Source organism: Electrona antarctica, assembly GCF_951216825.1.
Source record: "Electrona antarctica genome assembly, chromosome: 22".
In the NCBI taxonomy this organism is placed as follows: Eukaryota; Metazoa; Chordata; class Actinopteri; order Myctophiformes; family Myctophidae; genus Electrona; species Electrona antarctica.
In genome coordinates, this window is record NC_136805.1 from 28,637,702 (window position 1) to 28,665,143 (window position 27,442).

The 27,442-nt window shown below is 42.4% G+C and overlaps 1 protein-coding gene across 1 annotated transcript in view; it reads right to left on the minus strand.

The window, feature by feature from the left end:
- Positions 1-1,977: 1,977 nt before the first annotated feature.
- The window catches only part of erbb2 (erb-b2 receptor tyrosine kinase 2), a 34,934-nt gene continuing 9,469 nt past the window's right edge, over positions 1,978-27,442 (minus strand). The window contains exons 2-27 of the mRNA XM_079492137.1: positions 25,804-25,955; positions 25,030-25,210; positions 23,909-24,049; positions 23,624-23,689; positions 23,173-23,288; positions 22,756-22,897; positions 20,418-20,546; positions 19,978-20,104; positions 19,242-19,315; positions 18,760-18,850; positions 15,784-15,986; positions 15,168-15,297; positions 13,645-13,735; positions 12,704-12,858; positions 11,941-11,988; positions 9,686-9,824; positions 9,010-9,132; positions 8,671-8,769; positions 8,128-8,313; positions 7,653-7,808; positions 7,376-7,451; positions 6,762-6,908; positions 5,975-6,072; positions 5,554-5,745; positions 4,621-4,975; positions 1,978-3,745 (exon numbers count right to left, since the gene is read on the minus strand). Coding sequence (XP_079348263.1) covers positions 3,402-3,745; positions 4,621-4,975; positions 5,554-5,745; positions 5,975-6,072; positions 6,762-6,908; positions 7,376-7,451; positions 7,653-7,808; positions 8,128-8,313; positions 8,671-8,769; positions 9,010-9,132; positions 9,686-9,824; positions 11,941-11,988; positions 12,704-12,858; positions 13,645-13,735; positions 15,168-15,297; positions 15,784-15,986; positions 18,760-18,850; positions 19,242-19,315; positions 19,978-20,104; positions 20,418-20,546; positions 22,756-22,897; positions 23,173-23,288; positions 23,624-23,689; positions 23,909-24,049; positions 25,030-25,210; positions 25,804-25,955 — 3,761 coding nt within the window. The 3' untranslated portion in view covers positions 1,978-3,401. The remainder of the gene's footprint in view (positions 3,746-4,620; positions 4,976-5,553; positions 5,746-5,974; positions 6,073-6,761; positions 6,909-7,375; positions 7,452-7,652; positions 7,809-8,127; positions 8,314-8,670; positions 8,770-9,009; positions 9,133-9,685; positions 9,825-11,940; positions 11,989-12,703; positions 12,859-13,644; positions 13,736-15,167; positions 15,298-15,783; positions 15,987-18,759; positions 18,851-19,241; positions 19,316-19,977; positions 20,105-20,417; positions 20,547-22,755; positions 22,898-23,172; positions 23,289-23,623; positions 23,690-23,908; positions 24,050-25,029; positions 25,211-25,803; positions 25,956-27,442) is intronic.

Genomic DNA, 27,442 nt, shown 5'->3' on the forward strand with positions numbered 1-27,442 from the left:
ACACACACACACACACACACACACACACACACACACACACTTCAGATGTCTTTACTTTTATCCCACAGTAGCCATGACTGGTCACAAATGTATCAAATCAAATTAGCTACCAAACAAACTTTTTTTGCTATACATACTGTACACTTACAATGTTTGTCTCACCAATAGAAGAAGGCAACATGAAACACCCAGTGAAGTGTTATTATACATCCCACAGTCCATGAAACATATAGCCTACAAATATTCACATGAAAAGGGTACAAAAGTTACATTTTCTTAAAATTTACATTACAGAAAAATGTCTAGATGCCTTCAGCGTATCTAGGCTTTTCAGTTCTCATGTTTTCATGGATGAAAAATTACCATATGTTAATCGACAATGCCCTGTGTGTGTGATTCATCACTTGCCAAAATCAGTCGAAAATCTGTTCTTTATCAAGACAGTCATATAACAAATAATTATTTAAGCTTAGCTCTGAAATACTTCTGTAGTTTTCCACCACTCCCTGAATCACATATACTGTACCTACATTGTTACATAAATATTTAAATGTTATGATTTCAGGATCAACCCTGAGACTTCTGAATTAAGGGGTGGTCCTTTTAAGCACTACACCCACTTGTTGTGTATTAAGTAGAAGAGACCCAAAAGGTTCCATTTGTAAAATATCAGGGAATTAACATGGGGGAATTTATGGTATACCTTGTCTGACACATGCAGTAAGAAAACAACCTAGAGTTCTCTCAAGTGTGTGGTAAATGATGTGGTATGCATCTCAATGGACCATCTACAATATCCAACTTATTGATAACGGTTGCATTTCTGAACATCAGTACATATTAAATTGTCAATCATTCAAATCAAAGACAATATCACACCCTTGAAAGTAAATGAATATATCTTTAACATGCATGTACTGTATGTAAGGTTTCATTACAGGATGCAATGTTACTACCGAAGTATGTTATTTAAAATCTGTCAACAGTTCATAAACAGAGATGGTGCCATCCTAAAAATCGCAGTATTTGGTAGGGGTCTTAAAATAGATAATAACCTTCAATGTTTCTGCTGTTATGTCAGCATCAGCAATCCTTTTGCAACAGTAGGTGTCACTTTTGTTCAACTGTTGGGTAGGCTATATCATTTTAGAATGAAACTCTCCATATATGAAAACGGATAAAAATTCAGCATGCCACAGAGACTTCATAGAAAATGAGGGTTGCAGGGGTGGGGTGTGGGTGAGGGGTAACAGGATTGCACACATTTCAACAAATGTCTGAGCCCTCCCACCCGTATACAGGCACACTCAACTCATTGTTTAAAGAACCGTAGAGAAATCATCCATCTTCTTCAGGATGAGCTGGCAACATTCATGAACCCATAGAGCAAATGTATTTCAGTGTTCAAACTCAGTAGTACCATAATTCTATATACTGTAGTGTACGCTGCAACTGACATTGTGAAGAATTGATTTGTAACCCACAGCACGGGTGATTTGTAACCCACAGCACGGGTGGTTTGTATCCCGCAGCACAGGTTGGACTAACGGGCGGTCTGACTTAAGGGCAGTCCTCCGTTTGAAACTCTCTTCAGAGCCCCCACATTCCCATATACTGCAGATAAATTGCATGTCTCCCTTTTTCAAAGCTGTGAAAAATATCTAGCGTTGGGATGGTTAGTCAGTAGACTGCTGACCTTCCAACAAGTCCACAGGGGGTGGGACAAAGGCTCCATTGACTAGTATGGCACAACCCCCCTTTGCTGCTGCAAATACACAAGTTAACGTGGAAAAAACAGTATCTTCAAAAATGCAGTTGATCATTAACTAGGAGGCCAGTGCTAGGAGGAATTTGAACCATGCATTGATTATCGAAAACTGAGGAGAGCTGCACACCTCTCCTTAGAAATTACATTCATCTCCAGTGTTGTAGTGCATGGCTCAATTTGACTATAAAATCAATTCATCTCACATTAAATGAAAGTACTTTTTTTTATCAACATAACAGGGTCAAAGATATCCCAGTTTACATCCTCCACTTCTATGGGGCATATTCACCAACAGCTTGCAGAACTGCCTGGCACATTAAAAGGCCCTAAACACAAGATGCATTGTAATGACACCAGCTTTGGGTCCATAGGCCTTAGGCTAGTGCATAATACTATATTGCACACAAATACAATAAAAATGCAAATGACAATACCAGTTGTGTTGTCAATTTGAATATTCCAAACTAAATTATATATATATTTTTTGTAAATGATTAAATTATTAGTCTTTGCAACATAATATGACTTTTTGCATCTTTATCACGCTTAAACCTGCTACTGTGGACCGTACCAGATGCTAGCTAGCTGCAGTTAAAACCATTAATGTCCACATATATCAGTGTGATACAATGCCTCCGTTTTCCACATACAGGACGCCTTTCTTTCGGGATGTAGCCTATGTGTAATGGCCAGATGGGAAACAGGGTCTTTTCTAGCCACAACAAAATGGCTTTGACTGTACCAAAACTCAGGTCTGGGAGCAACTGACCCGAATACTAAATATCACCCTATCAATGCCTAGTATATAGCTCACATTTGTCCCCCAAAAAAGCACTACTTAGTCTAGATATTTTTCCTGTCCAAATCGGCAGACAAGCCGGACCTTCTGTGTGTCGACACAAAGTGGGATTTAAAACAAAGTTTACAAAAAAGTGATTCACATATAGTAAAAACAACCATAAACATATAAGCATGTATAAAAGAAATGAAACATACAAAAATAAACTGAGTTCATAAACGCAGTCCAGTGTTGGATTCTCCCTGTTTGTCAAAATGACGAGAAAAGAAAAGAAAAAAGTTGTTTTTCCTGCTTGTACTTTGAGTGGAGAGTATATGAGAAAAGTCTTCCATTGCATATTAAGTACAGAGTCATTGTAGAAGCTGTGTGCACTTTCTTTTTGGCACTCAGGTCACATTTATATAGACACACAGCACATCTTCAAGAGAAGACAAGCAGGAAAACAAACGACTGCATGTAAATAACTTACCAGCTGAATTAGTGCTACACTGTACTGGGTGGTGGCGTGCTTCAACTATGTGAGTGGTGACACCCTCAGTTGTCCCTAAACAGGGTTTCTCTTGACAGTGGCCCTCAATTCAATTACACACAAACACACACGCACGCACACACACACATTCTCTCTCACTCTCACATACACACAAATAATCTGACACATTCTTTGGCACACATCACTGTCGCTGTCACCCACTGTCATTCCCACGCCCACCTCCCCTCTGTTCGTTCTGACACACACGTGTTCATCTCCCTTTGTTTCTGGCTCATCCTTTCCCTGTGGTGGCGCCCAAATGGTACGAATTCAGCTCCTCCGCAGGGCACCTCCAGTCCATCCCCTCATGTATGTCCGCTCCAGGTGTCCGCTAGTCCGAGGTACTCTGGATTCTCTGCAGTGGAGGTCACAAATCCATTCACCTGCCTGGGAGGAGCTCCGTCTCTCGCCATACCCGTAGCCCCGGACCCAGCCTGGGCCTTGGCCACTATGTCCAGGTAGTATGGGTTGTCAAAGGCTGGAGACACAGGGGCAGTCAGGGGGACCAAGTACTGAGGGTTCTCCACACTGTGTCCAGAGCTCAGGCCATTAGGCAGGCGTCGCTCAGACTTAGCCACCTTGCGAGGCAGAGTGCTGGGCCGCACCGGTATGCCCGGCCTGGGGTCCTGAATCTCCTGGTTAACGTATTCTGACCGGGAGGAAGAACGCAGAGTTAGAGAGAGTGAACCACACAATGTATACTATGGACGATATAAATTATATTGAATATTATCTAGCAATGCATGCACTCCTAAATCTGCTTTTGCAGTCGTATGTTCCATGGTCTGCAGTTTAATCCACCGTTTGTGCTGTGAGCTTGTAGATCCCTATTCTTCGAAAAATTGTGAAAATGAGAATGGTTAAATCCGCCTGAGGATTTTCAAAATATTTAGCCAATGAAAAAATGACATGTTATGAACTTCGGGCCAGAGTGAGGGGTGCTCATGAGTACTCCACCAGCGGGAGTTCCTATGACCTTAATCCCCCCAAGTTTAGGACACTCAAGTGTAAGAATGCATTTTATTACGCTGCCACTCTGCCAGCAGATCTGAAATCCTTGTATTCACTAGCAAAGTTAAAGCCGATCTTAAACCATGGCTTCAATGAAATACCAGTTGAACTTAGATAAACTGTTTTTAAACTGTTTATATTAGTATTTATTTGTGTGTTGTCACACTGCAGCTGTGTTGGATGTTTAATGTTTTAAAATGGACCACAATGGAAACAACCTTCTGCTTTATTGTGATTTTATCTATTTTGGCGCTTTTAATTAATGGTGATATGGTGTTGTTTTAACTGTTGCCAATATTATATTCAGTCATTCTAGTCACTGTGGGAGACAAATCAAAACATGGCATGTTGCTGTGCAAATATTGTGGGGCTCACTGTATACAGTATCCCTGAGTGTAAAATCAGATAGAATTTCATAATCATCTCAAGTTTCATGAGAGTTCACCATGGTGATTGTATGTGTCAATAATGTGTACATACAGTACGACCGCGCAGTTTCAGTCACGATCTCACCTGGCAAAGCGTGACTGTGATTATACCCATGACTACGTCTGGGTAACGAGTTATGAAGATAATGAGGATGAGGATGATGATGGTGATGGATGGGCGGGCCATCTGTTTCCAGATCCCCCTGGCTGTCGTAGCTCCCAGGGAGCATTGAAGGGTCATCCAGGAAGACAGAGTCAGACTGGCCCCCAGTGGAGGGGCTGCGCACCAGCGAGGGGTACTGAGGGCTCCAGGGGCCATTGGAGCTACCCGCCCCTATTGGATAGGTGGGGTACTGGCTGCGCAGAGTGCTTAGGGAAGAGTACATGCTCCTTGGTCCGCCAACAAGGGATGTCTCAGCTTCCAGGCACTGATCCGTACTCTGTAGGGGAAAGGGGTTAGGAGAGATTAAGACACAGTGTAGGGGAAAAGGTTAGGAGAGATTAAGAGAGAGTAAGGCAAGTTTTAAGAAAGGCATTTTTCTTTTTTTACTTTTATTTCAATGTTTTTATTATGTATTGTACTGTATAGAGGGTATGCGCGTGACATCAACATCAAACCCGGAAGTTATGCAGGAATGCCTACTGAGTGGCTAAAAACTTATTTCTGCCCTTCACAGTCCATGCATCCAAACAGGGAAGTCCTATCTAATTGCATTAAACAACATTAAACAATGTTAAACTCACTTTGCCTGTCACTTTGCCACTCGATTTGCCATTCACCATTAATTTGCCATACCTATTGTATTGTTACGTTTGTTGTGGACCCCAGGAAGAGTAGCTGCTACTTTGGCGCCAGCTAATAGGGATCCTATGCTGTATTGTCAGATTTAGATTATGTCATAAAATACTAATTATTCTGCTTCATGGAAACACAATAAGAGTTTCCAATTTACCATTAATTACCGTACGTAAGGTGTAAGGGAGAGCAAGACATAGAGAGACCCCAAACCCCACTGACCCTGCATGAGTGGTGTCGAGAGGGTCCATTAACTGAGGCCCCGTCTCCCTGAGTCCTGGTAAACATGTTGGGCTGTGGTACCAGGTACTCCTCAGCATCCAGCAGATCCCTTATTTCGGCCCCTTCCTCCTCCAGAAGCATCCGGAAGAACTGACTGTCCACCGGGCTGGACAAGCCTAACTGCTCATCATTCTGATGGGAGAGAGGAACAGGGTTTGGGGCAAAAAAAGAGATTTCAGTGGGCAGTGGAGTATGGTAAAGAATGCAGGAACTGAAATATATCCAAGAGATGAAAAAATATAAAAGATGGGTGGGGACACTTTTTTATTTTAATCATCAATCAATCAATTGTGTTCCAGCTCAATGTTTTAAAGAAAACAATTACATGTTGTATTTTAACCATATATGTACACAAACCCACCTGAATGACTACATAGCGAGGCGGATCTCTGGCCATGGAACCAAATTCATTCACCAGCTCTTTGAACTTTGGTCTGCTGTCAGGGTCAATCATCCAACCTGTACAATCAAATACCAACCAAAAAAGAAACTTCAAATCAATCCAACACGTTTTAGATAACCACTTAAACCGTCTAACTGGACCTGAGTTGGCTTTATACTTTCTTCCCTCAAGACATAGCGCCAGGACTTTGGCTAAGTGAAAATGCGAATTGGACCAGAGTTGTCTCTGTACATGGACCACTTTTTTTCCCTGTACACAAAGTCTCTTTGACAAAGATAGCCGAATAGCAGCATGTTGTGAGCTTGTGGATCTGCTATTTTCGGGTAATGTTCCCCCACAATATGGATGCTGGGTTTCAAGTGGTTAACGAGTACTTGATATAGTCTGTTCGTAATTTTCCTTAATAAGAATAATTCAACTGACATTTGACCATGATCATGTAGACATCGATGGTAATAATTGAACTGACATTTGACCATGATCATGTAGACATCGATGGTAATAATTGAACTGATATTTGACCATGATCATGTAGACATCGATGGTAATAATTGAACTGACATTTGACCATGATCATGTAGACATCGATGGTAATAATTCAACTGACATTTGACCATGATCATGTAGACATCGATGGTAATAATTCAACTGACATTTGACCATGATCATGTAGACATCGATGGTAATAATTCAACTGACATTTGACCATGATCATGTAGACATCGATGGTAATAATTCAACTGACATTTGACCATGATCATGTAGACATCGATGGTACAGATGAGGGGCTGAGGCAACCTCTCTCCTCCCTCCAGCAGCTCTGGGATGTCCCTTGCAGGGATCAGGTCATAAGGCTTGGCCCCGAATGTCATTAGCTCCCACACGGTCACCCCTAGACAGAGACATGGATGTTTGGACAGTAGAGTTAGCACACGTTCACCCCTAGACAGAGAGATGGATGTTTGGACAGCAGACTTAAGGCCTATTCATAGTCTGGATTTTCGGTGGTGAGGTGACCACCGTTCCGGTGGTGAGCTGACCACCAGAGCTGAAATAACGTTGAGCGGTGGTGAGTAAAAAGAGAGAGAAGGGCTGGAGCGGTGGCGGTGGTTTGCTCTTCACCACGGCTTGTGACGTCATGTTGTAGTTCGGTGGTCACCTAACCACCGAAAATCCAGACTATGTATGAGCCTTTAGCGCTCGAGTGTTAGTTGTAAAACCGATAGGTGAGTTCACAATGGGCTCCCTTCGCCAGATTTTACGTTTTGCCATGTGATATTAAAGTTATTGAAGGTTAGTGTCTTGTGTAGACTTTGGAAAATAAAAACGTGGTAGTCTTGAAACGTGCAATAAACTGACCGTAGCTCCAGACGTCACTCTGATGGGTGAACTTCCTGTGGAGAATAGATTCCAGAGCCATCCACTTGATCGGCACCTGGAACATCACAAACAAAGTCATGTTTACCTAACCCTAATTAGACCTTGTTAACCCACTCCTAACTTATGGTGGCTTGTACTGCATTCCACCCCAAAAGTGATCATTTAATTTCCGAATACAGCGCACGCACGCACGCACGCACGCACGCACGCACACACGCACACATGCACGCACACACACACACGTCTCCTAATGTACCTTTCCACCATCAGCATGGTACTCTGTCTCATCTATGTCCAACAGGCGAGCCAGTCCAAAGTCTGTGATCTTCACGTGGTTTGGGTTCTTCACCAGAACATTCCGAGCAGCCAGATCTCTGTGTACCAGCCTCACCTCCTCCAAGTAGCTCATTCCCTACACGTCAACCCAGAGAAAGATACATTACACAAAACCTCATACATCCATAAATACGCACAAATGTTAATAACATAAAACACCAAAAGGCAGAAATTAAGTACTCAAGAAAACGTACACGAAAGCGCAATGGACAACCTTCAGGCCTGTACTCGCATGTTAATAGTGTGTACGCATATTTGTGTTACAAGGCCGGCAGAGACAGTAAAGGCTGACTAATCGACTTTATCGTATGATTACATATGTATGGCTTTGTCACAGAAAGAAAAGCTGAAAAACCTGAATGTGTGATATCAGGAATCCCAACGTGCCTGCGTACCTTAGCTATCTGCACACACCAGTTGAGGAGGAATTGAGAGCCGATACGGTCCTTGTTCTCCCGGCAGTAATCCAGCAGGCAGCCGTAGGGCATCAGCTGAGTCACCAGCTGCACCGTGGAGGTCAGACAAATCCCCAGCAGACGACACACGTACGGGCTGGCCACACCCGCCATCACATAAGCCTCCTAGGATGGCACGGAATTCAGAAGAATTTGGCTTTTCATTTAGTTTCATTGTGACATAATTGTTACAATTATTACATAATCGCCTGATCGCAATTATTTGGGATAATCGCAATTATTACGCAAATTGTCATACATTTTCAAACATTAAAAAAAGATTGTAGATCAGCTAGTCTTTGTACAACATTATTAAGTCAGTAAGTTCTTGTATATTTAAGTTAATTGTCATCTATCATTGAAATTATATATATGTTGCGATGTTCAATGCCAAAAAACAGTCAATCGTCTAGTGGAATTTCATGACTAACAGCCCTAGCAATTACACACATGTATTAAAATGAACTTGTTTTACAAACTCACATCGAGGATCTCCTTATTGGCCTTGGGCGAGGTGTTCTCTCGTAAAACCTTAATGGCCACTGGGATCTTCACATTTTCTCCGTCTGGAGCCCACACTCCCTAAAACAGTGACCAGAGAGCAGTCACTTCACACACTCCTCAAGGCATTCAGGGTGACTCAAACACTGTCAGTGTCTTGTAATCATTTTGTCTAAGCTCTGTGTTCAAACAATGAAGGGTGAAGTGTGAGACTTTATCCGCTAGAAAATACCCGATTCTAGTAACAAGTTAAAACATTTCAGTCGCTCGATCAGTTATATGGGAACTGTCTTCTAAATAAGAGACATGGGTTACATGTACCTTGTAGACTGTACCAAAGGCCCCTGAGCCAAGCACCCTGAGTTTCTTCAGTTCCGTCTCCTTCAGGATTCGCATCTGAGCCTGATTAGGCAGCGCACCGCTGGGCGTTAGAGGCTCAACCAGCTGCAGTAAATGGATTATTGAATATTACAACTCATTTTAAACAAACAACATTTTAAAACAAACAATTTATTAGGCTGCTCATCATAGCAGCCTAATAAATTCCAATCGCTCCTGTCTGCATGTCCGCGTGGGAGCGATCAATAGGCTGCCCGGAAGAAATAATTAACTTTTGGGTTAAAAAGGTCAAAGGGCAAGGTCACAAACAGTGCAAGGGCAAGAGATGTCGGTGCGGCACGGTTTGCTCCAAAGCCCCCAGAAAGGCTTGCCAATGTTGAAGCTGCGAGACGTAGTGGTGAAAGCGCTGCAAATGCGCGGCAAAAAAAGATAAGGCACTCACAAAAATAGGGCCCCATTGTTTCATTTTGATTGCATTGTTGTTGTTTTTAACAATGGCTGAATGAGTGGCAAAGCTGGAATGCAACCTAAAGTGAGCTACTGTAATTTCAGAACACGGCAAAATGCGATATGCATGTCTGCAAGTAGGATTCTGTGTTAAAATGACTAAACGTTCGTAGATGTCGCCACTACATTTCCAACCATGCCCAGTGCTGACCTCGTTCTCCTGCAGGATCCTCCTCATGGTCTCCTTCCTCTGCATCTTCTTCTGTCTCCTCAGGTAGAGGACCAGCAGAGCCAGCAGGATGAAGAACAGCACTACGCCACCCACTGCTGCTGCAATGGATGTCCCCGGGCTACCAACACAAACACAGCAGGATGAAGAACAGCACTACGCCACCCACTGCTGCTGCAATGGATGTCCCCGGTCTACCAACACAAAACAGGATGAAGAACAGCACTACGCCACCCACTGCTGCTGCAATGGATGTCCCCGGGCTACCAACACAAAACACAGGATGAAGAACAGCACTACGCCACCCACTGCTGCTGCAATGGATGTCCCCGGGCTACCAACACAAACACAGCAGGATGAAGAACAGCACTACGCCACCCACTGCTGCTGCAATGGATGTCCCCGGTCTACCAACACAAAACACAGGATGAAGAACAGCACTACACCACCCACTGCTGCTGCAATGGATGTCCCCGGTCTACCAACACAAACAGCAGGATGAAGAACAGCACTACACCACCCACTGCTGCTGCAATGGATGTCCCCGGTCTACCAACACAAACAGGATGAAGAACAGCACTACGCCACCCACTGCTGCTGCAATGGATGTCCCCGGTCTACCAACACAAACAGGATGAAGAACAGCACTACGCCACCCACTGCTGCTGCAATGGATGTCCCCGGTCTACCAACACAAAAGCCTGGATTAGAGCCGCACTACGCCACCCACTGCTGCTGCAATGGATGTCCCCGGTCTACCAACACAACACAACACAGGATGAAGAACAGCACTACGCCACCCACTGCTGCTGCAATGGATGTCCCCGGTCTACCAACACAAAGGCCTGGATTAGTTCTCAATGACCAATTCAACCTGGGCTGTAGGATTTAGCTCGTCTTCTGATTTACACTCAGGCAAATGACTGGATTGGCCTGAATTTGGGATTAGTCAGACCTAAATCCCAAGATTGATTGATTGATTGATTGATTGATTGATTGATTGATTACTTTATTAGACAAAGAATGTAAACATCATGAGATAGTCAACCGTTTAGGCTATAAGGATAACACAAAATAATCCAGGGGACTTGTTTCCATTGTGGTCCTATGTATTCAGTGGCAGCGGTGGCCGAACGGATAGCGGCGCAGTCTTGATACCGGAAGGTTCCTAGTTCGAATCAGCCGTCCGACACGTTAAAAATTAGCTCGTCTTCTGATTTACACTCAGGCAAATGACTGGATTGGCCTGAATTTGGGATTAGTCAGACCTAAATCCCAAGATTGATTGATTGATTGATTGATTACTTTATTAGACAAAGAATGTAAACATCATGAGATAGTCAACCGTTTAGGCTATAAGGATAACACAAAATAATCCAGGGGACTTGTTTCCATTGTGGTCCTATGTATTCAGCGGTGGCCGAGCGGATAGCGGCGCGGTCTTGATACCGGAAGGTTCCTAGTTCGAATCAGCCGTCCGACACGTTAAAAATTACCACCGCTGAAGTGCCCTTGAACAAGGCATTGAACCACTACGATGAAATGTGTTCTATGAGCAGGGCCTGGCTGGAAACAAGTTCTTGAGCTTAGCCCAGATACCCTGGGTAAATATAGATTTCATTTCATTTCAGTAATTTGGTATGCAGTCAGATAATTAGGCCTGGCTCAGGGAAGAGATGGCCCTCCCGTGCATAGTCTACCATGGGAACCAAGGCCTAGCAGGAAGACTATCCCTCCGAATGACATAACAATTCATCAACATAGCATAATGTTGATGAACCCCTTTGACCATCTTAAAAACTAATCACATTTTGAATTGCTTAACCCTGTCTTCTACCCTGATCCATCCCGGACTAGCAAAATGTGTTGGAATTAGGTGGGTCATGGGCTTTAGGCCGAGAGGTAGCCGAATCAGTTTGTTTTGGTAGGTCTCTGTCTGAAACGTAGTTTTAGTGACATTGGGATGTTGCAGAACCAAGAGGTGCAAGCATAGTCAAAGTGGCATTCAATGAGGGCTCTGGCTCTTTGCTGTCAAAAATACAGCCCAAATAGGTAACCTCTTCTTTGCCTGAGATTACTATATCGTCAACACTGACCTTGAAATCAATTGCATTTATATTACTAACGGAATGTGTTTGGACCCAAAAAGAATGGATTCTGTTTTGTTCTACCAAGGTGCAAGGACAGTTTGTTATCGGAAAGCCAACTGATGGGAAAGTCAAGTAGCTCTAGCTTACCCTGTTTTGGAATGAATAGGGCAGCCTCTCTCATCCATTTGAGAGCAGCTGAAAGAAAGAAGAGCAGCATGTAAAATAATTATAATACTTAGTCTTGCATACTAAGCAGAAATATAATATAGATTGTGTGTGTGTGTGTGTGTGTGTGTGTGTGTGTGTGTGTGTGTGTCTGTGTGTGTGTGTGTGTGTGTGTGTGTGTGTGTGTGTCTTTAGTTTTAGTCATAGTCTTTTAATTAAATTTCATTTAGTTTTAGCCATGTTTCAGTAATCTGAAATGTTTTAGTCTAGTTTTAGTTGACTAAATAAGATTTGAATCGACTAAATCTACAGTCGACAAAAATGTATTTTGGCCGGCCATGATGGCTTTGAAATGCCTGATCTATACAAAAATAGCCGATCTACAAGCTACTATACTTAGCTGTGCACCAGATATAGCTGATCTACAAGCTGTGAGCTTGTAGATCGGCTATTTTCGGCGAGTGACAGCTGCACACAACCAAGCATAAAATTACTTAGAACTTACTTCTACTGGATCTCTTCTCCCATAACATTTTAGTCTAGTTGTTTGTCAGTTACAGTAAATGTATATTTATATTTAGTCATAGTTTTAGTCATCATAGCTTAGTTTTTATTTCATTTTCGTTAGTGAAAAACATTTTTTGTCATAGTTTTAGTTGACGAAATCAACACTGGTGTGTGTGTGTGTGTGTGTGTGTGTGTGTGTGTGTGTGCAATATGACTGAGTGAGTGTATTTTCACTCACGAAAGGGTACAGTTGGTGTTGCAGGACACACAGTGTCCTGTGGCGTTGCTGTATTTCCATATAGTGTGCTGATCTTCTTTCACACCACTGGGACAGCGTTCCACACACACATCTCCGTCCTGGAAGTTTAGGCACTCTGTGCACTGGTCTGCATCCTGCACGAGGAGTGTAGGAGAAATGGTTGAAATTTAATATGCGTGCATTTGGGATTTTAGTTCACACAAGCATATAAGGGCATAATTATGAACATTTGTAGGTGTATATATGTATACAAATGCAAACGAAGGCGCTTAATGCAAATATTGTATCTCAAAGGTCCATTCATAAAACACCATTTCAAAATCAAATACAAAAATAACTTCTTAAGTTGACTGAAATTCTTACAAGGGAAGATCTACTTTTAGTACAGTATAGAGTATTGTAGCTGACACTGCGCACACGCACACGCGCACACACACACACACACACACACACACACACACACACACACACACACACACACACACACACACACACACACACACACACACACACACACAATGGAATGCACTTTCCATTGCAATCAGAACTGCAGACTCACTCCCAATCATCCGCCGTAGTCTGAACCCACCTCTTCAGACTCCATATTAGCCCATAGCACTTGCCGTAGCACTTGCCATTGGCCGACGACCTTACAGGCGTACGCAAAGGCTCAACTTATGTAATTTAGATAGCATTTTATGTAGACATTATATAGTATATATGCATAGTTCATTATATAGATATTCCACTGTTGGGTTCTTAGCATGTATGATTCATGATGACTTTTTTATGTATATGATGTATTACCATGTCTTTTGTTCCTGCTTAATGTAAGTCGCTCTGGATTAAGAGCGTCTGCTAAATGCCTAAATTGTAAATTGTAACACGGCTGAACCCAGAAACAATTAATTAAATCTTACCGGGCCATGACAGGAGACAGAGCCATTGATTGGCCGGCATTCTGAATGACAGGCACCACACAGAGATCCATCTGTATACTCACGCACAGACCTGCAACACAACCACAGTGGGGACATTAAATAACATACAGACCTGCAACACAAGTACAGCATACTGAGCATAGTGGAGACATTAAACGACATACAGTACAGTCAGTGCATACAAGTTTTCATACTTTCAAATTACCACAATTTGCTACGTTTCAGACTTACAAAATTGATTGAATCATTTTTTTACCTCCATCAATCTACACACACTATTCCACAATGACAAAGCAAACAACAGGGAGTTGGGAATATTTTGAAATGTAGTACTTGGTTCACTAGGTAAAGGCCATGCCTTCACCAAATGTATTTCAAGTTGTTTATTTGAGAAGTGGAAGTGGTTAGTGGTGGTGGTGGTGTAGTGATGCTCAGTCAGTGTGACAGTGTGATTTTGGATGTGAAGCATGGGAGTCCAGGTCATGGGGGTTTGGGAAGACTGGGATGGAGGTTCTATAGTGTGTCCAGTCGGTTCTTTCTTGGTTATCTGTCTGACTGATGGAGGCTACCGTGCTCCTGGGTATTTCAATGCTTGCCTTGCATCCTTCTCCAGACATGTGCCATGACACAATCCCGTCTCACACATTTGGTTTTAGACAAATAGGATGTACCAGAGCTTAATTGTGAGTATCATAACATATCATTTGAATACCTACTGTACTGTACTGTACTGTACTGTACTGTACTGTACTGTACTGTACTGTACTGTACTGTACTGTACTGTACTGTAGTGCTAAAGTGCTAAAACAATTTGCTCACTCAACAAAAGTAAAGTACTTTCTACTGAAAAAGATCATTGATGCCTTCCAATGTTTCAAACAACACTGATGCTTACTATTACCAGTCCACTCATAATATGACTATAGTGTGCATTGACCCATAAATGTCCTTTTAAAAATAAATGACTGTCACTGTCACTTTGTCCACAAATCGATGGCTGCTTGGGAGCACACTTAACGCTAAAAGCATTCAGATTGATTTATTATGGCTCTATATTATTTAGAGCCTCCGTTTGTATTTTTGTCACCACCCACTCAAAATGACCATTTACCTAGTTTTCTTTTAATATTTCTAAATAATGGTAAATCTTGCCTTTCTTGCAACATTGAGCAATTCAATCACTGACCCACTGACAACTGCATACAAACACAAGAACGCAGAGCTCTGCCAAGGCCTAACAATCCCTTCCATTTGCTCATTTATCCTGTTGGTGGTGCTACAGGAAAGGTCATGGGGTCAACAAAAAATTTTTTTTTTAAAAAGGCAATTACTTTGCAAGATATGGTCACAGACCATAACAATCTGGAAAAATAGGGGGGGGGAATCCTTTGAATGATTCAGATTCGGAGCTCTGAAACTGTCTTGAGAGATGACAGACGGACGGACGGACGGGCGGACGGACGGACGGACGGACGGACGGGGCAAAAACATAACCTCCTTACCCCTGATAGATATCACACTCCTCCACACACTCAATTCCGCGCTGGAAGGCTTTGCAGGACACACACTGGCTGGGCCCTGGGCCCCAACACCCCCCTTCACACAGGGGGTGACACACACGGCCCTCCTCCTCTGCAGAGACACAAAGAGACACTGTCAGACTGACACTCACACTTTGACCTTTTACCTAAAATACTACATGCTACTGTAAGTTGCCACGATCAAGAGTCAAACAATACATTGTCTTATAATAGGGAGTGGGGGTTTGTGGGTTTAAAGCAAAATTACACAGGGATGTTAATAGTTAATGGATTAATCGCCGTTAAGAAATTCATCAATTAAACGTACAGTTAATAATTAATCGAAAATTCTGCGGTTGTCTGTGAATGTATTGGTGTCTGTGTGTGCGCGGCCGAGGAACGCACATGTGGGCCAGTAAAAAAAAAAGGTCTCCCCCCGCACCTTGGTAGCCACAGAAACGTGTATGCATTTGCATGTGATGTGATCAAAAAGACAGTGAACTTGTATTCCTCATACAAAGATGCAGGCGCGGAAAGTTCTTATAACGGCAGTGGGTGCTCAATGTCACGATGTACGGGTGTCCAAGAGTCCACCTACCACAAAGTTGGGGGTCCTGGTTGTGGTTGACAATGCGGAAGGGTCCCTGGGTTGGGTGGACGAGAGTTCTCCAGGGTAAGGAGGTGGTGTAGCATAACTGCGGGTTGCTGTGCAACAGGACCAGACCTCCGCTGACACTTCGTAGTGAGCGCAGCCCCAGCGAGCGAATGTTGAGGTCTTGGACTGCCAGTGAAAACACCCCCCTATAGACACAGCGAGAGGAGAGGTTAGGGCTGGGTTGAATTATCCGTTTTATTTCAAGAGGAGGTGGATTGTTTTCATTATTATCTTCAGAACAGAAATTCTCCTGTCATTCAAATAACCTAAAGTGCCAACACTGGCTTATGTCATCATTGTGTTCTAAATATTTGTGAGCAAGAATTCAGAGCTGGCTCTGGTTTTGGACATATGTTTGACATCATATAACATTGACATAAGGCTAGTGCTAGTTTGTCTCCAGGTTTGGAAATTTTATAAGGGGGTGCGGTGAATTAACACCTTGTATGCAGATGAACTCTATCCAGGAATTCCTACAAATGTACATTTGTTGGCAGCCGTTCGCTGTTCTAGCTCCTACATTTGAATTTAGAGTGCCCCAGACATATCATTGGTAAAGATCTCTGGTCATCTGGCTATGTGAGACTATATTATAGGGCCTTTCTACTGCGGTTTTGAGCGTGGTACAGTTTGGTGCGTCGCAGTGGAGAACCTGTTGGTGTTTCTACCAGAGCCAGGTTTGCTTGTGAACCAAACTTAACCACACAGAATAGTGCTGATCAGCCTGGAATTTGCTTTTTTGATTGATTGAAATATTTATTAACAGTTTGCAGAATTACAGTACATTTCAAGCACAAACTCAATACAAAAGACTGTTAACTGTGAGTGGACGTCTGGACGACCCAATTAAGCATTACACTTGTTTACAATAGGGTCCACCATGTTCAATTCATCAAAACATTTAGAGACGTACAAATAGACACTTCTATATAGTCAAAGAACAGAGGCCCTACTATTAGAGAGGCTGGAGAGATTGAGCCTGGCATACAGAGAGAATCAAATTAGAGTGCTCAGTGTTAGGATATGTTTTAGGAAAAAACATTTTTTCTGAGGGGGAGAACATTACACTGAAGATATGTAAAATACTAGAATCGTTTGATCAAGTTGTTACCGTATCTACTACTAATACCTACTGTATATAAACACCTCAAGGAACAAGGAAGTAAACAATTGATTGCTCCAATTACCGAAACAACAGCCCATAAAATCTGAGTCTGTTGTATATTGCTAGAAAAGTCTCAGACAAACATACCCAGCATGCCCCAGTAGTCTAGTCACGCTGACCTGGTTTTAGCATACTGCGCTGGCTAGCTTCCCATAGATTCCCATTGTTATTCTGGACAAAGTTAGCGAGGCTACACTGCAGCTTTAGGCAACAGTGCTGGCTAACGATTAGCCTAGAGTGAGTAAACTCAACAACCTAACATGAACCTGAGAGAACAATGTCTAATCCATAACGCAGATTATTGTGTAATAAGACAGACAGGCTGCATGATTATGGCCAAAAACATTATTATGGTTGTTTGTAATCAAAATATTACTATTTAGTAATGATGATTTGTGGTGGAAATATATGTTTTTATCATTTTCATAATGTTGTTCATTGGAACCATATGTTTGGTCAAATGGTACTGTATGTAATGACGGCATGAGGGCAAAGAGCACAGCTCTTTTCCATTAATTGTGCATCCCTGGATGGGAGTGACTCATGGTCATGGATACGGTTTGTAGAAAACAGAGATCTAAGGGACGGGTAGACTGAGATGCAGACACACATGATGGCAAAAATATTGTAGCAGCACTCCAAAGGATAGAAATGTAGATCTTTGAATAGCTTCAAAAGAAAATATTTTGCTACATCAGACTCCTAGCACATTTCAGCCAAGAGCCTTCGTCAGAGCTTAAGAGTCAAGGCCAAAACACGATAGCAGCATGATGTAGCAAAATGTAACAAATTGTTGGCTAAAGTGTTGGCATTTTCATCTTTTAGTGCGCCACTATGTCCATTCATTTGATGTTTTTTTTAATACTAACTATTGACCGTAGCTGAGCACCCACAGCCAAGGAGGCACCGAGGACACACACCTGCTCCACATTTCAACATGATGGCCTTGGCCTTGTGTCAGGAATGTGACACAAGCTTGACTCAGAGACACATATTCAGGCATTAACAGATTGATTAGTTGAGAAAAGATATTATTGCATTATACTTTATTGTCATTATACTGATGTGTCATGCATGTGTCATGCATCATCATCATCCACACAAGGCAAATACTACAAATGTGACCAGATTTGACTGAGAGCCTGCCATCGCGCAAATTCCAGCTTTTCACCAGAAGAGAAAAACTTTTTTTTTTTTTTTTTTTAATCCAAAATGAGTTAATAGCACAGGCAGACTCTTCACATACTAGAGCATGTCTGAAATAAGTGTCGGAGCTGAAATCGACATGTAAATATGAAATAAATGCTTAAACATGTAGCTATAGGTGTAATGTTAGAGACCACAGAAGTGAACCTTTCAAGCCTGTTTTCTCAACTCGCTGTTTTCTGTAAGATATTACTCTATAAGCCATATCTCCAAAACTGGTGGGTCAAACTGAACAACCAATACGTCAATTTGAAGTTATGATTCCCTGCTTTCATATGACATGAAAAAACGAAAATTCAAAAAAATCCAATGGCAGTTCCTCAGTTCCTGTTACAAATGTAGATGATTATATTAGACACAGTAAAACAAAAATGACATCCCAGTTAAGTGATATAGCATGTCTCGTTAAATACATTTTAAGGTTGGTAAGTTAATGACAGGCAGATGGACAAAAGCAAAGACCTGGTTACAAGGGTGAGCAGGACAAGTCAAAAAGGAAAAGGAAGACAGACGGGTATGAGGAGAGAGAGACAGCTAAACAGCCTTACTTGTATAGCATTCTGCCTCGGATCACCTTTAGGTTCTCAAAAACATTCAGATCAGTCCAGTTGGCAGGCCAGGCATCAATGTACAGGTAACCTGCAATAGTTTACACCTAGTAAATCAGTCTGAACTACTATAAGGACATCAATAATATAATTCACAGGCATGATGGTTTGTAGTGTGTGCATATGTGAGTGTGATTGTGTGAATGAATGCAATCAGGCTGGATGATGTTTGATGTTTTACACAATGTGGCCCATATCTGGTATTTATGTACAGTTTGGGAAGACGCATGATTTTCTTAAATCAAAGTGAAACCAATTACACATTTACAAGTTGCCAGGTACAAGGTACAGTAGGTAACAATGTTGCTCAATGTTATATCCATCAAGAAAAACTAGAAAAATCCTTTCACAACGCAATGGAGCAGGCATACAGGCTTGAGTGTTTTCTCTGTGTAGATTCAGCCTATAATTATTGACTATACCTGTAATCTCCTCCAGGTTCTTGAACGCATTCAGTTGACTGGAGCTCAGGCCCGTTGTGTTGGCCGCTGGGTCACTGCACAAAGGAGCATATACAATAACCATGAATAACACTTTAATCAGTGATGAAGATCAACGCGCCACCCCCATATAAATCTACCTACAATATTTGAGGTTACAGTCATCAGCCGGAGCTGTGCAAGTCCGGTAGTCTAGTGCAAAATCTAATCTAATCTAATTCCCACCATGTCTTGCTGTTTGCAATCTATCAGATTGTTTCTCAAAATGTGATGTTTCCAAGGCCTGTTAATTAAATGCTGATCCTCAACAGTGATGAAGTGTCATGGTTGATACGAACAGGAGATAAGCTCCAGTGGACCTGATGGTGTTATACAAGCTGAGGGAGCAGCAGAGAACAGAATAGAACACCTGTTATTTACTCCTAGGAATGCATTAAGAAACAGGTTGGTGACTTTCTTGTGTCAGCCAATGCCATTTTTTAAAACACAAAGAACTCTGGGGACTGCGCATTAGTCCGACATCCCGTAATTCCGACATGTGTGGCCAGTTAAGACTGACCCGTGGATTCCGCGTGCGGTGTATGGTTAGGGTTAGAGATACAGTTAGTAATGTTGGAATATAGAGCCGTTGGACTAAATGACGCGGACCCAAAAACTCCATCTTCTAACTAATTACTTTAGCATGATTTCATTGGAATTGACTTAGCTCTCCTCTCACCCAGTGAAACTCTGTGGCAGAAAGGCCAGGCTGCCAAAGATCTTCTTACAGCTGTTGAACTGCTCCACGTTAGCAGTCGTCACCATGGTAACTCCCTGGAGACTGCCCATGCCCAGACCATAGCACACTGCAACGGCACAGTGACACAATGAGAACGGACCATCTCAGGACCGTGACGTGAGATTATGCGATTACCAGATACAACAACAGCAGCAGCAGCATGGCATTGTTGCCTAGAACGAGTTTGTTCAGTTTTGCACACATTTGGATCAGTGATCATTCATAATCACCCAACTAAGCATGCACATGTAATATAAAACAATATACATATAAGATTCAAACAGCTGTAATGTTTTCTATTGTAGGACTCAGTGCTGACCAGGCGCCTGTAAATAAAGAACTAAATCTGAATGAGCATGCGGGTGAGCACACACACACACCTTTGGGACAGTCCCCCTCACACTTCTCGCATTTCTGCGTCTCATTTCCGTCGGGCTGGGTGATGATGACTTCCTGGTTGGCTTTGGGGCACGCCATGGTACAGGCCATTTCCATGGCCAGGTAGTTGTCTGTGGACACAGAGACGAGCCTTTTACACATACGGTATATTAGATGTTTGCATATACTGTAGTATGTAAACAGGGGAGAGTAATTTCCCCCATATGAAAGGATGTGTGCAAAGGGTGGCAGCGGTAGCCTAAACATAAAAAGCTATAGTTCACACCTTTACTGAACACCTGAGAGGAGACGGTAAACCGCGTAACCACTTAACCCATTTTGGGCGGGAACCCCTTTTGGTGTTAGCATTATGTTATGCTTTAGCTATTGAAAAATAGCAGATCTACAAGCTCATAGCGCGCCACCGAGTGGCGCGCTACGAGCTTGTAGATCTGCTATTTTTGAAAAATCGAAGAACCACTGACATAGAAACATAGCTTTCAGAAAACTGTCAGGATGTAGAAGACCTTTTTAGAATCTGATCTCAGGTCAGAATGGGTTAAGGCCTATTCATACTACAGTTTTAGGTGATAAGGTGACCACCGAAACGGTGCTTAGTAAAAGCAGAGAGATGTGTTAAGGTGAGCGGGGAAGCGCACACCACCGCGCCGTGACGTCATGTTGTAGTTTTCGGTGGTCACTTTCCCTTATCACCTAAAACTGGAGTATGAATATAGGCCTTTAAACACTACAGTATATACTATATATTATATGTGACTAAATTTGACTGAGGGACTGCCATTGGATTTTTTTGAATTTTCGTTTTTTCATGTCATATGAAAGCAGGGAATCATAGCTTCAAATTGACATATTGGTTGTTCAGTTTGGCCCACCAGTTTTGGAGATATGGCTTATAGAGTAATGTCTTGCAGAAAACAGCGAGTTGAGAAAACAGGCTTGAAAGGTTCACTTCTGTGGACTCTAACATTACACCTCTACATGTTTAAGCATTTATTTCATATTTACAGTCTCAGTCAAATCTGGTCACATATGTTGAGTGGAGTCCATCATGGCTCTATCATTTGGCCCATTCTTTTTTTCCCTCTCCACCAAATCTGTTTGCCTTAAAACGGCTACCGGTAATCTTGTGACGCATTGTGAGCCTGTAGGTCAGCTATTTCCAAGCTCTTTTTGGGAGCTTGTAGTAGGTTATTAGGTTATTTTCACCAGATTAGCTTTCACCTGATGCGTTGCGTACAGTGTGTCGCAAGCTCGATCTTGACCCACAGAAATTAATTTAACGAAATCTTCTCTAGCACACATTTATCCAATGCTCTTAAAAGGATTGTGAAAGAAATAGAGTCGCAACACTGGTAAGGGAAAACTCAGCTCCACTGGTTTATTAATTAATAAACCACTGGAGCTGAGTTCCCTTACCAGTGTTGCGGACTCTATTTCTTTCTCCTGTATTGCCATTTGTCCAGCACCTGGACTAGAGTGGATGTGCATGCTCTATTACCTTTCTTAAAGGGATTGTGACATTAAAAAAAACTTTTTGTAATTTTTCTTATTTTAGGTTTTCTGAGCTCAATTGCACCCTAAAAACCTTAACTTTTAACATTCAGTAACTATCTGTGGTCTGGGGTTTTCTGGCTCAAACAAGTGCTCTGATTTTCCTGTGTTGTGTGATGTAAGAGCCAGCAAATCCCATATACTGTATGACAATGGGATTTGCCAGCAGATGTCACTGTTTTGCCTGTTTTCATTGCAGCTCAAAAGGCTTCACAGATACAGAGAAAATCCCAGACCACAGAAAATCCACTGAATGTTCATTGTTCATAGTTCAGGTTGTTTGGTTGTAATTGAGGTCATAACACCTAAAAGGTGAAATGAAAAATAAAAATAAATGAAAATGAATGTCATGAAACCTTTTAGAGCAAGCACTTGATATATGGAGCACATTGGGGAGGCCCCCCGGCCTGCTCGCCTGTTGTCATACCCGGAAGTTATGCGGGAAGCCAGGAATGCCTACTGAGTGGCAAAAAACTACTTTCTGGCCTTGACAGCCCATACATCCAAACAGAAAAGTCCTATCTGATTGCATTAAACAACGTTAAACTCACTTTGCCACTTGATTTGCCACTCACTTTATGCGCATAACCTCTATACCGACTGTGAATATGTATGACTGCATAAATGTGATTGCTGATAAGAGAGCACGGCCCTCCCCGGTCAACTCGAACACGCAACAAGTTGTAAAACAATAAGAGAGCACTGCCCTCCTTCCTAGCCAACTCAAACACGCAACAAGTTATAAAACAATAATAAAGTTAGTCTTACGGGGACACGTTTTGACACAGGTGGCTCCAAAATTGAACTTCCTGTTTTTGTTGGGTTTGGACGCGAAGGTGACCGGGTCATAGATGGTGGGCAGGGGACAGTTGTATTTGCACACGCCGCTGTCGTAGAAGTGCCGGCACGCCTGGAGAAAGAGGAAGGAGGAAGGATTGAAGGAAGTGTTTATTTCTCCAGAAATGGCTATCACATCAATGGAGCTTGTAAAGGAGATAAGCTTCTACGTTAGAATGTGTGTGCGTGTGTGTGTGTGTGTGTGCGTGCGTGCGTGCGTGCGTGCGTGCGTGCGTGCGTGCGTGCGTGCGTGCGTGCGTGCGTGCGTGCGTGCGTGCGTGCGTGCGTGCGTGCGTGCGTGCGTGCGTGCGTGCGTGCGTGCGTGCGTGCGCATGTACAGCATCTCACCAGACAGTCAGAGTCTTTGGGCCCTGTGCATCCAGCAGCACACTGCATATGACAGCAGTCGTTGGAATGAGGGCCCTTGCAACGCCGACAGCCAGACGAACAGTTCATGTGAGTCACTGTGGAGAGGACAGAGAGGCGGGAGGGGATAGAATGGATGAGAGAATTTGAGATGAAACAGGGCAACATAACATGATGTAATAATCGATTATAAAAACATACATTTTAATGAAATAATCTTTTCTTATTTCATTTTAAAAAATACCCAAAATAGCAGATCTACTGATCTTCAAGCTTGTAAGCTTGCAAGCTTGTAGATCTGCTATTTTGGGTATTTTTGAAAATGTTTGGAAAACGCAATATTACACCTTAAGCAACATTGCTTAATTATGTTGGCTATCACATGGAAAACAAGTGTTGTATGTGCAGGTTTGTGTGTGTGCCGTTAACGCACATTTTTGGCAGTCCTCCGCAGCTTCTCCCCAGCAGCCATTCCGGCAGACAGAGGAACACTTTGGACCTGCACGAAAGGAGACCACACACATTTTAAACACAAACACACAGATAACACAGTCAAGACACTGCTGATGAGACTGCACATGGGAGTTCAAGAAACAAGCAAATCAAATAAGACAATACCAGACAGACATTACAATGTACCTCCCGTTTTTGTTTTTTCTGTTTCATTTGCATTGGGCTTTATTTACCATTCCATTGAGTCGATCAATCAAGCACTTACACTTGGGGGCCTGTGTTTGCAATAGAAGTTCACTCGCATATTTGTTCATTTTGTCCAAAGTGTCCTCCCAGATGATGTTCTTGGGGTTTGGGAAGCACAGCTGAGGGTTCCCCCAAATGTACACGCCACCTTCCAGGATCTCTGCAGGATAGAGATGAGGAACTTCAGTGATAAGTAAAAAATAAATGGAGTACTTTTTCAACCACTGCTTAAGTAAAAGTATCAATACTGCAATGTAGAAATACTCTGTCCCAAGTAAAAGTCTGCAGTCCTTGAGTAAAAGTATAAAAGTAGCAGAGGCAGGACCGATGCCTCCCAATAATGACCACCTCACCGCACATAACCCTGCATATTACAGGGTTATTTACGAGCAAGATAAATAATTTGACATACAATATTATTGATTCAAAAGTTATGAGCTCGCGGTTTTGAACGCTAGGTTTTGTGTTTGTCTGTTTGGCAGCTCAAAGAGGGTGACCGAAGCCGCCATGTTTACACTATGAATAAAAATAATACAAAGGTTATGAGCTGCCGCTTCCACAGCAACATGAGGAACAGAGGAAGAACACTAATCTATTATTGAGGAACTACTAGGAAATTACATACTGTACAGTGTAGTGTACACCTTGATCGACCAATCACAATCACATACTCAACAAATATGTGTAATAATACATAGGCATGTAACGATTCACTCAACTCACCATACGATTCAAATCACGATACGTTTTTCACGATTTTTTTAAACACAAAATATATGTATTTTCTTCTCTTTTTTTACGCGACCTCTGCTGCTTGCATCACGATTCAACGATTTTAATCGATTTACAATATATTGTTAGTTGTTACATGCCTATACATGATAACCACTGCCTGAAATGGTTTAATCACAAACACAACAAATACAACAGATACAATAAAAATGTATATTTCCTATACTTTCTATTCCTATTGAGAGGATATCATATAGGCTATAACAATAATACAAAAGACAATGAGAACGGTCACACCTGACCTAAAACCCAAACAATGAACAGAGGGATCAGGCCACAGTTAATCGGGTCCTGCTGGGTAACAGTCTTAAAAACACAACAACCAGAAAAGCTCTCCTATTGTGTGACCTGTGAGGCTGCGGAGTCGGAGTGTCCGGAGTCCTTGTTCCGCACCGTCTGTGTTGTTCAGCACAGCCAGGGAGTAGCCGTTGTACAGTTGGCTGCCACGGATAATTCGCAGGTTATCCAAAGGCAGCAGACTCACAGCCACATGAGCTATCAGCACGTAACCCTGCACCTCCACGATGCCCTGGAGAGGAAGTGTTGTGGGATAAAACAAATGTGACGAGAAGACACCAGACGACCTGACGTGTATCTGTATATAAATTACACCCTGCACATAATTCTACATTCACTCAAACTCTGGGCTCCGAGTCTGTGTGAAAGAAAATATGCCACATACAAAGGTTATGTACAGCCTATGGACAATCAAAATCAGATGGAAATATTAAATGTTTTATGTGGTGACATAATTAAACGTTATGTTGATACGGCACACTGATTATCAAGAAAATGAAAACATGGCACTTCATGACAAAAAGGTTGCCGACCCCTGATATAGAGGATACACCACCAAGACAAATTATGATGATGGATGACTTTCAACCAGGCATCCCTATTTTTGGAATGTCATTGTAATTTTACCAAAATTCACTAACATTGTCAAACATTTTCAGAAACTGTGAAAATAGCCGATCGACAAGGTCACAATGAATCGTGATGTGATGTGATGTATTGTGAGATTGGCTATTGGCTAAATTCCCTCACATCAGCTAATGCATTGATAAAACACCACAACAAGTTTCTGGTAATATGACAACTGTTGAAAATAAAATGAAATACCTGTAGGAAAGAGAGATCGGGCTGTCCGTAAAGGTGTGTTATCTCCAAGTTACCATGGACGACCTGGCAGCCTGTATAGAGCAGCTTCAGGGTCTCATAATGGTTCTCCAGGCTGGACGGCAGAGCCAGCTTCATGTCCGTACCCAGACACACTAGAAAATAAAAGGAAAGGCATGTTTCTGGTCAGGAACTGTATCTTTGGCTCAATTTGTTTAATACCCAACAAAACTCCCCTACAATTAAAGGGAACCAGAGCGGTGCCCGTTGGGCACTGGCCTACTTGGAACGTGCAAGTTGGAAATGCATGCCCCACCCAGTTATTATGTGTGTGTCCCTTTTATGCCCATATATGGAGGTTCTGGACAACCGGCTATCCGACGGACTCGACACCGGGCACTGAACTGCCTGTGGGCTGTGGAATGCATGTGTCGAATTTGAAGTCGGTGGGGCGAACAGTTCTCGAGTTATCTGAATTACAGACGTACGTACACTACACACGTACGTACACACGTACACACAGATACGTGGTCCATTTATATTAGGATGGCACACCCAGTTATGCAATGATTTTGTATGCAGAATTATGTGTGTGTCTGTATTCCTTTCCTGGATGTCAGAACATCATTGTGATGTCAGAACAGGCCAGCTGCATATATGGAGATCTGGGGGTGATCAGGTGTGATATTGATCACACCTGATTGGCTAATTTGGGCCCTGTCCAGAGCCCGGGCAGAGGCTTTTGTGTCAGTGTGATGTCAGAACAGGCCAGACTAGCTCCATATATGGAGATATGGGTGTGATCAAGGGGGGATCAATTGGCTAATTTGGGCCCTGTCCAGAGTCCGGGCAGAGGCTTTTGTGCTGGTTCTGGACAACGGTGTATCCGACGGACCCGGCACCGGGCACTGCATTCCCTTTGGTGGTGTTGAACGTGTGTGTAACATTTGTTGTCAGTGGGGCGAACGGTTCTCGAGTTACGTGGATTACAGACGTACACACACACAGAGACTTGGTGCATTTATAGTTAGATAGATGAAACCTTAGGCTGGTTTTGTAGTTTGGTTCTAGTTCAGGTTAAAAACTACAGCAGGGTAAAACACCTTATGATAGCAAGCAACACAGGCAGCTGCCTGCAGCTAATAAAATGAATAATTGGTGTGTCAATGCTTATTGACACAACGGTTGACTACTGTGGCTTTGGACAAGTCTAAATGTAACACACCCATTAGTAGCTTTATTAGCTGTCGCTGTGTTGCCTAATGCCTACTGTATACTAGCCTGCCATGTTTTTTAGTCTGCTGTAGTTTTTAGTGGCCTTGAAAACAAACTACAGAATCAGTCTAGGGTTTCATGCCCCTATGAATGTACATGAATGTACGTACTGCAATTAGGGGTACTAAATAAAAATGTTAAACCTCAACCTTTTTATCACAAAATTACTTATAATAATCATATCTTTTTTCAATTCAATTGCAATTTTTTTCTTTAGTACTGTAAAATAAGACACTTTTATGATTCACTCAGACACAGAAATAAATATATAGAAAGGACACTTCCATTCATAGCCTCCGTGTCAAACATGGAAGAGGAAGTAATCAATCCATGTGATGCATTTGTTCCATAGTACGCTTTGACTTTT